The sequence below is a fragment of the Mastomys coucha genome, unplaced genomic scaffold (genome assembly GCF_008632895.1).
Source record: "Mastomys coucha isolate ucsf_1 unplaced genomic scaffold, UCSF_Mcou_1 pScaffold13, whole genome shotgun sequence".
Classification (NCBI taxonomy): Eukaryota; Metazoa; Chordata; class Mammalia; order Rodentia; family Muridae; genus Mastomys; species Mastomys coucha.
In genome coordinates, this window is record NW_022196895.1 from 61,515,789 (window position 1) to 61,525,419 (window position 9,631).

The 9,631-nt window shown below is 47.9% G+C and overlaps 1 protein-coding gene across 15 annotated transcripts in view; it reads left to right on the forward strand.

Moving 5' to 3' along the window:
* The window catches only part of Znf532 (zinc finger protein 532), a 109,587-nt gene that overhangs the window by 41,267 nt on the left and 58,689 nt on the right, over positions 1-9,631 (forward strand). For all 15 annotated transcript variants that reach the window (XM_031365907.1, XM_031365905.1, XM_031365901.1 and 12 more), the window contains one exon: positions 2,544-4,894. In XM_031365907.1, coding sequence (XP_031221767.1) covers positions 2,558-4,894 — 2,337 coding nt within the window. In that variant the 5' untranslated portion in view covers positions 2,544-2,557. Of the gene's footprint in view, positions 1-2,543; positions 4,895-9,631 lie in introns of those variants that run through there.

Genomic DNA, 9,631 nt, shown 5'->3' on the forward strand with positions numbered 1-9,631 from the left:
CTGGACCCTTCAGAGATCTGCCTTTCATCTGTGGTGTTGGGTAAAAGAGCTGGTTTGTGATTCTGGAATCAAGCATAGCATGCAACCATGGAACTGGAGCCTAGCCCGATTCCACATATTGAGCTTTCAAAAAAGATAAAGAAAACATGGAGCTGCCTTGTTGGTCGCGCTAGACACAGAGCCTCTTCAGCAGCACAGCTTTATTATGGGTGTTTGGTTCTCAGCAGCTATGCGACACTTGGGGATAGAGGTGGTGGCATTCAGGTGTTGTTCTGAAGTGGGTGAATTCTTTTATGTAAGTGTAATAGCTGGTAGATTGTTTCTCAGTCCCTCCATTTTACAGTTTGAATGCTCAATACCAGTTTTAAAAAGAAAGTCACAAGCACAGACTTTGTTCGTGGATGATCTCTTAGAAACCCCTTAACATCAGCCTCACTTTGGGATTATGTCTTGTTACTTGGGTGCAGCTTTTCAGATTGGAAGAGGTTTGACACTATGTCATTCCTTGTCTGGTCCAGCAGTAGAAAGTATAGTGACTACAGTTTGCCTCAAGGTAAGGAGACCACCAGGAGGAAAGTCCCTGCTGCTGTCACTGCTGTCCCAGCTGTGCGTGTAACTCTGCACCTGTTGAACTTGTATTTGTCTCAGCCTCACCAGCAGATTTCCCCAAAGTCTTAGCAGATTACATCTGTCCCCAGAGTGGTAATACATTGAGAGTCTTTTCCGCTGTGCTGCACGTGAGGCCTGTATGGTGTCCTGGATCTCTACTCTCATCTGGGATGGGATTTCCATTGATCTGAAGATTGTTGTTCTCATCAGGAATGCATGGCCTTTTACAGATTGTAGAATATTAAGTAGTTGGAATGAAATATGGAAGTCAAACAGCACAGGGAGTCCTGAAGAGTGGATAGTCCAGGGCTGTCTACCTATGAGTTCTCTGGGCGACTGACTGCAGCAAGGTTCTCAGTCAGCCTCCTCTCTTACTGCTTCAGCCTTCTCCCCTCCATTTTTCCTTCTCTTCTTGGCTGCTTGCCTTCACTGCTGAAGGATGCACCAAGTTCAATCTAAAATCTGTTACTTCCTTACTTCCTGGGGGTCTAGAGCTAGAGAGTAAAACCGAGCCCCGACACGCTCTGACACAGAGCTTATCTGTGACGCCTGCCATGGGACTTGTTCACTCTTTAGCATTTATGATGTGAAGAGGATGACACATTGCCTATCCGCAGGATGAGAGTGCTAGTGCACACAGTGACTATCCCAGGATGAGAGTGCTAGTGCACACAGTGACTATCGCAGGATGAGAGTGCTAGTGCACACAGTGACTATCGCAGGATGAGAGTGCTAGTGCACAGTGACTATCGCAGGATGAGAGTGCTAGTGCACAGTGACTATCCCAGGATGAGAGTGCTAGTGCACAGTGACTATCCCAGGATGAGAGTGCTAGTGCACACAGTGACTATCGCAGGATGAGAGTGCTAGTGCACAGTGACTATCCCAGGATGAGAGTGCTAGTGCACACAGTGACTATAGCAGGATGAGAGTGCTAGTGCACACAGTGACTATAGCAGGATGAGAGTGCTAGTGCACACAGTGACTATCCCAGGATGAGAGTGCTAGTGCACACAGTGACTATCCCAGGATGAGAGTGCTAGTGCACACAGTGACTATCCCAGGATGAGAGTGCTAGTGCACACAGTGACTATACCAGAAAATAAGCCCAGGTGGAATCATTGAGATGCAGAGATGGGGCGCCTCCCCTGTCCCCACTGCCTTTATTCTCTGACAGTGGGCTGCGGGGTTTCTAAAGAAAGACTCCCGCACTGAGTGGACTTGCATAGCTTTTATTTTTCGTAATGACTTTACTTAATTTTCCTAAAACTCCATCCTACCCCAGAGTCAGTTACTCTTCCCTCCCTCCCTTCTGGACAGGGTTTCTCTGTGTAGCCCTGGCTGTCCTGGAACTCATACTGCAGACCAGGCTAGCCCCAAACTCAGAGATCCTCCTGTCTCTGCCTCCTTAGTGCCGGAATTAAAGGCGTGAGCTATCACACTTGGCTCTTTCTTCAACATGACAAGGAGACCTAGAATTAAAAATGGATGGGATTGCTGCCTTAGGGATTAAAAGGAAAAAAATCCCAGATGACTTTAGTGGACATCTTGTGGTAGATGTGTATAGCCAATTCATTCTTCTGTGGATGGATTTTGAAATCTGTAGTTGTTTTTATTGTAATCGTCTGTTAGTGTAGCATCCCAAATCTGATGGTAACTGAAATTATCAGCTTGGGCTACTGGAGTTATATGTTGTCAAGATGAAAATATTTGGAGAAGTAGCTTTTATGAAAACACTGTGGTGAATCTAGCGGTAAGTAGCTTTGCCGATGCTTCAGTAGGGGCTGATATTATTATTAGTGTTATTCGGCTAGTGTGAATGACCCAGTAGGGCTGACATTATTATTAGTGCTAAGTGTTTAGTGTGAATACTGCAGTAGGGCTGACTTCATTATCAGTGCTAATTGCTGGATTTCTTTTCCTTCCTCTAACAGAACTGATCAAATTCATGACCATGGGGGATATGAAGACCCCAGACTTTGATGACCTCTTGGCAGCATTTGACATACCAGATATGGTCGATCCCAAAGCAGCAATTGAGTCTGGACACGATGACCACGAAAGCCACGTTAAGCAGAATGCTCACGTGGAAGACGATTCTCACACTCCATCATCCTCAGATGTTGGTGTCAGTGTGATTGTGAAGAATGTCCGAAACATCGACTCCTCCGAGGGAGTGGAAAAAGATGGCCACAATCCCACAGGCAATGGTTTGCATAATGGGTTCCTCACAGCATCCTCTCTTGACAGCTATGGTAAGGATGGAGCCAAGTCCTTAAAAGGAGACACACCTGCCTCAGAGGTGACTCTGAAGGACCCAGCATTCAGCCAGTTCAGCCCCATCTCCAGCGCTGAGGAGTTTGAGGATGATGAGAAAATAGAGGTGGACGACCCCCCTGATAAGGAGGAGACTCGGGCCGGATTCAGATCGAATGTGCTGACGGGCTCAGCTCCCCAGCAGGACTTCGACAAACTGAAGGCACTTGGAGGGGAAAACACCAGCAAGACTGGAGTCTCTATATCAGGCCATGCGGATAAAAACAAGGTCAAAAGAGAAGCAGAAAGCAATTCCATAACCCTGAGTGTTTATGAGCCATTTAAGGTCAGAAAAGCAGAGGATAAGCTGAAGGAGAGCTCTGAGAAGATGCTTGAAAACAGGGTCCTCGACGGGAAGCCGAGCTCTGAGAAGAGCGACTCCGGCACTGCCGCCGCCACATCTTCCAAAACAAAGCCGTCCTCCAAGCTCTCGTCGTGCATAGCAGCCATTGCGGCACTCAGTGCTAAAAAGGCTGCGTCCGACTCCTGCAAGGAACCTGTGGCCAATTCCAGGGAAGCGTCTCCATTGCCTAAAGAGGTGAATGACAGTCCCAAAGCTGCTGACAAGTCTCCTGAGTCCCAGAGTCTCACTGACGGCACCAAGAAGGCCTCCCTAAAACCATCAGATAGTCCCAGGAGCGTATCCAGTGAGAACAGCAGCAAAGGATCCCCGTCCTCCCCTGTGGGGTCCACCCCAGCCATCCCCAAAGTCCGCATCAAGACCATCAAGACATCTTCTGGGGAGATCAAGAGGACAGTGACCAGAGTACTGCCAGACGTGGACCTGGACTCTGGAAAGAAGCCTTCTGAGCAGGCAGCGTCCGTGATGGCATCTGTGACTTCACTTCTGTCATCTTCAGCATCAGCCGCGGTCCTCTCCTCCCCGCCCAGGGCACCTCTGCAGACGGCCATGGTTACCAGTGCAGTTTCCTCTGCAGAGCTGACCCCAAAACAGGTCACCATCAAGCCCGTGGCTACAGCTTTTCTTCCTGTGTCTGCTGTCAAGACAGCAGGGTCTCAAGTCATCAATCTGAAGCTCGCTAACAACACAACGGTGAAAGCCACGGTCATATCCGCTGCCTCTGTCCAGAGTGCCAGCAGCGCCATCATCAAAGCTGCCAATGCCATCCAGCAGCAAACCGTTGTGGTGCCGGCATCCAGCCTGGCCAATGCCAAACTCGTGCCAAAGACTGTGCACCTTGCCAACCTTAACCTTCTGCCTCAGGGTGCCCAGGCCACCTCTGAACTCCGCCAAGTGCTCACCAAACCTCAGCAACAAATAAAGCAGGCAATAATCAATGCAGCGGCCTCGCAGCCACCTAAGAAGGTGTCTCGAGTCCAGGTGGTGTCGTCCTTGCAGAGTTCTGTGGTGGAAGCTTTCAACAAGGTGCTGAGCAGCGTCAACCCAGTCCCTGTTTACATCCCAAACCTCAGTCCCCCTGCCAACGCAGGGATCACGTTACCGATGCGCGGGTATAAGTGCTTGGAGTGTGGGGACTCCTTCGCCCTGGAGAAGAGCCTGAGCCAGCACTATGACAGGCGCAGCGTGCGCATCGAAGTCACGTGCAACCACTGTACAAAGAACCTTGTTTTTTACAACAAATGCAGCCTCCTTTCTCATGCCCGAGGGCACAAGGAGAAAGGCGTGGTGATGCAGTGCTCCCACTTAATCCTAAAGCCAGTCCCAGCAGACCAGATGATAGCTTCTCCGTCTAGCAATACTACTGCTTCCACTCTGCAGAGCTCTGTGGGGGCTGCCACACACACTGTCACAAAAGTCCAGCCTGGCATAGCCGGGGCAGTTATCTCAGCTCCTGCAAGCACACCCATGAGCCCAGCCATGCCCTTAGACGAAGACCCCTCCAAGCTCTGTAGACACAGTCTCAAGTGTTTGGAGTGTAATGAAGTCTTCCAGGATGAGACGGCCCTGGCCACACATTTCCAGCACGCTGCAGACACGAGTGGACAAGTAGAGTATCATTTACGTTTCGGTGTTTCGGTGTCGAGGCTGTAGCCACGAGTGCTCCGTCAGATGCCTTGAATTATGTTGGAAAGGCGTGTGTGTGTGTGTGTGTGTGTGTGTGTGTGTGTGCAGGCAAGAACGGGAAAGGGAAAAGATGGTTTTCATAGTATAGGTGCAGGACTGAAATACAGGTGACTCTTTGACCAGAGAGACACGTCTGTGCTCTGGTGGCATTCTATTAGGTAATTGCTCAGGCTTGGAAGTCTGAGACTTGGCAGTAAACTCAGTGTCCTTCCGACACATGAAGCATTCAGCTTGGATTACGTTGGCACAGTATCTGAGTCTTTTAGTTTGGGAATTTTGACAATTACTGGTATTTATAGCAGTGAAATGACTTAAACATCCACTGGGTACTACTTAAAGGTACTCTACTCTTAGAGACTGTGGTTCAAACGTGTGTTCAGTAATGGTCATGGTGATTTGAACTACAAATTGCAAACCATGTGGCTCAGTAAACCTTTGTGTCTGTGACTTTTTTTGAGGTGAAGTCACACCTGTTGGTGAAAGACATCTTATAATTTGCATCAATTCATTATCTCTCTCCTTCACTTTCTCCCTGAAGCAGTACTTGGCTAATACGTACCATGCAGAACAGGCATTCCTAACATGCTGAGTGACATAATTCCCAACTAGAGAAGACATGGTGTGTGTCTACACACACACTTACACACATACATACAACACACATTTTGTTGGGTGAAAAAACTTGTATGGTTCAAAAGGGAGGGGCCTAGGATGAGCCCTTGTCTGAGGCTGAAGACCCAGTGGTGGGTGAGCTTCCCTTTGTTTCCCCCAGGATTGTGTTATCTAAGAGCTTTGTATTGTGGTCAGAAGCCTGATACTATCTGGAGTTTTTCAAAGCCAACTACTGACTTAAACCGTGTGTAGGATTTTGAGTTTGGGGGAATGAAAGATGATACGTGTTGTGTGGTTTTGCTTTTTTTTTTGTTTTTTGTTATTTTTTTTCCCTCGTGTTTTCTGTCTAGTTGAAGTGGAGTCTTGACCACATTTTTGCAGGTTTGAGTGTTTCATGTATCCAGGGAGAGGATGAGTTGCCATGGCAGCGCTGGGTCTCAGAGCATGTCCTAGTGATGATCGGTAGCTGGGTTTTGTCTGTTCACACGGCGCCTACCTTCTCACCAGTCTCCCCGGGCAGGCTTCCTCCTCCTCCTCATGAAAAGCAAAGCCATTCCCTGAGTTGTTTGTGCTGTTGTGTGTCAGTGGACAGTGGGTGGTGGGCTGGCTCCCGCAGGGCCCAGACTGCGCTGTCACAGTCATGGACTCTTCTTAGTTTGACTGCCCTCAGCAGTGCTGTTTCTTTGGGATCTGGAGGGCTGTGAGTCGGGGAGTGCCCCATGCTTACCTGCTTTTGTTCTCAGTTGAAAATTCTCAGGATTGACACGCGGTAGGGTCAAGTGGAAGCTCTCCCCTGGGGGACAGATGAGTGTCTCCTGTTACTTGATTTTTTTTTTTTTTTTTTTTTTTTTTTTTTTTTTTTTTTTTTGATTTTTTTTTTTTTTTAAACCATATTTTGCTGGGACAAGTAAAACCTGATTATCTGGAATCCAAAGGAATGAATCGTGGCAGATGTACATTGAGTAAGACATATATACGCCCTTTTCCTACTTAGGCTCAAGTCACCCATCCAGATCCCTCAAGAGTCGTTTGTTCAGTAAGCTTGTGCCAGCTGTGTGGCCGGCTCTTCAGGGCTGGTGTCCTAGCAGTGCCCCGTGTGGCTTTCTCCTCCTGGCACTCATGTCCCTGTCTCTTGTTGCAATTGTGGTCCAGAAGACCGTATGCACAGTCTTCGGTTGTGTGTGGATGGCTGGCTCACCCGGTCCAGGAGAGACCATGATTCTGCCTCTGCCAGTAGCTTGGGCCTGTGCTAGCTTGTCATGGAATGACTCTTCCTCCTGGCTCTATTTTGAGTCACTTCAAGACTTTTCTGCAGCAGGAAAAGCAATATAGCTTCAAACGTAGCGGGAGCTTGGGTGGCCCTCCTCCCCTGACTGCTACCACGGCAGCAGGTGGTGGGGCTGCAGTATTCGAGAAAGGGTCAGTTTCTATCCATTGAGAACTTGCCAACCACATGAATTTTAGCCAGTGTCAGTTCAGGAAATGCCTACCTGTCAAAACAGTGTCCTTTCCCAGAGTGATAGTTAATTTCTTTTTCTCGGAATATTTGGAGGTTGAACCTGTACCCGTAGCACCAACACTTTGCCAAGCCTGATCCCTGTTTTCTGCTGTGTCCAAGGATTTTAAATCTACTTTTATTTTCCGTTTTCCCATTAACCTCCACCTTCTTGGTCTCTCATTGGTGAGTTGAACCTGGCTTACTTCCCAGCTGTCCTCATGCCCTCGCGTGCTCTCTGAAGCAGGGTCTAGTGCCGTCAAATCAAAGCCTGTGCTTTCGGCTCTCAGCTGCCCCTGGGTGGGTCCCAGTGTCAGGTCCGCTGTCTGCATGTTAGTCTTCCTTAGAGTCATGCACAGTAGATTTCTGGAGTGACCCTGCTATCTCTGTTACATTCTGAAGGTTTGAAAGTGTCTTTGGGGTCCCTAGACCAGTCGGTGCCTTTGGGTGGTACCTCTTAGTTTGTTTTAGCTGGGTCTGGAGAAGCAGGCAGTGTGGTAGCGGGATCCTACTTCTTTTCTTATTTTGAGGTAATTGTAGGTCCATGTAAGAAGTCTGAGCCATTCTCTGCAAACCCTTCATTTAGTACCCCCAATGATGACAGTCCATAGAAACACAAAATCATATCATAGCCAAAACACTGACATCAACATGGTCAGGTACGCAGTGACTTCACCCTCGTGGGAATAGCTCTCCTTGGCACCCTGCTGTGTCGTAAGCCCTGGCAACTGCTGTGTAGTAACCCCTGGCACCCTGCTGCCTGTTTGCATTTCTGTCGGTTGGCCAGTTTACCGCTGTTAAGATAAGGAGACCATGCAGTATGTAAGTGGGTTGGCTTTTTTCACTCAGTACAGTTCCCTGGAAACACAGCTAATGCCTGGATCAGTACCGACGCTGACTCACTGGATGAGATTATATTCTCAGTAAATCCATCATCACTTGACAGTATATAAGAAAATGCCCAAGATTGGGGCTGGAGAGGTGGCTCAGCTGTAAAGAGCAATGGCTGCTCTTCCAGAGGACCTGGGTTCAATTCCCAGCAACCACATAGCAGCTCACAACTGTTTGTAACTCTAGTTCCAGGGGATCTGACATCCTCACACCAATACACATAAAAGAAAAATAAATAAATTATTTTTTACAAAAAAGAAAGAAAAGAAAATGCCCAAGACAAGCACAAACATTGTAGCTTTGAAACACAGCACAGTCGGCTTTGGGACTGTGTGACTCTGCGGCTGACTGCCCAGCATTGAAGAAATCGCTGCCTGCACGGGGAAGTTCAGGATTGAGGACTTAGTTTCCTACATCAGAATATTCTGAGCCCATCACAACTAGTTTAAGACCCTCTGTAGTCTGGTCTGTTTTATTGCTGTGCCGTACTGCAAGCATATGGTTGTACCATAGTTCTGGGTTTGGTTTTGTTTTATTACAAAAATGTTGGCTGGGGAGAATTAGCAAAGAGTACTTGCTGCCCTTGGCAGGAGGACCTTGGTTTGCTTCTCACCCACACGGCCTTCACAACTCTAGTTCCAGGGCATCTAATGCCCTCTTCTGACTTCTCTGAGTACTGCATACATGTGTTGCTCATACACATGAATGCAGGCAGTGTTGCTCATACACATGAATGCAGGCAGAACATGCATGCAGTACTACATGCATGTGTTGCTCATACACCTGAATGCAGGCAGAACACATTCAAATTAAGTATTTTAAGAAATGTGTGTGCTCATGGGCATCTGTACATGTGTCCATCTGTGTGTGTGTGCTTGTCTGGTATTTCCTTTATTGCATCCCACCTTACTGTTTAAAATATTCTTTTTTGGTTTTTCGAGACAAGGTTTCTCTGTGTAGCCCTGGCTGTCCTGGAACTCACTCTGTGGACCAGGCTGGCCTCGAACTCAGAAATCTGCCTGCCTCTGCCTTCCAAGTGCTGGGATTAAAGGCGTGTTCCACCAGCGCCCAGCTTAAAATATTCTTAAACATTTACTTGTTTTATGTGCAGGAGTACTTTGTGTGCCCCATACATGACTGGTGCCCATGCGGATGCTAGGGATTGAGGGTAGGTCCTCTTCAAGAGCAACGAGTGCTCTTAACCTCTGGTCCATCTCTCCAGATCCTTCTACCTTATATTTTGTTTTTGTTTGTTTTCATTTCTGAGTCAGGGTCTCCTTATGTAGCCTTGCCTGTCCTAGAATTTGCTGTGTAGACCATCTTGAACTCACAGAGATGCACCTATCTCTGCCTTCGGAATGTGAGGGTTAAAAACATGCATCACACGCCAAGAACCCCAAAAGTCTTTAGTCTTGTGTTTCACATTTGTGCCTGCCATCTGTTTTGAACTTTTATAGGAGCCCAACCAGCCACTCATTTTTTAGCCAGTGCATGACCACTGTCTCTGGCGTCCCTTGCTGAGAAGGCTGTCTGTCCTTCTGGGAATGGTGTGCACCTTTGTCAGATTGTCACTGGCATATTTGTAGGGTGTCTGCTGGCCTGTGTGTCTGTCCCTCTCTCCACACACCCAGGCTTGAAGCTCATGATGTGTAGTATCCTCA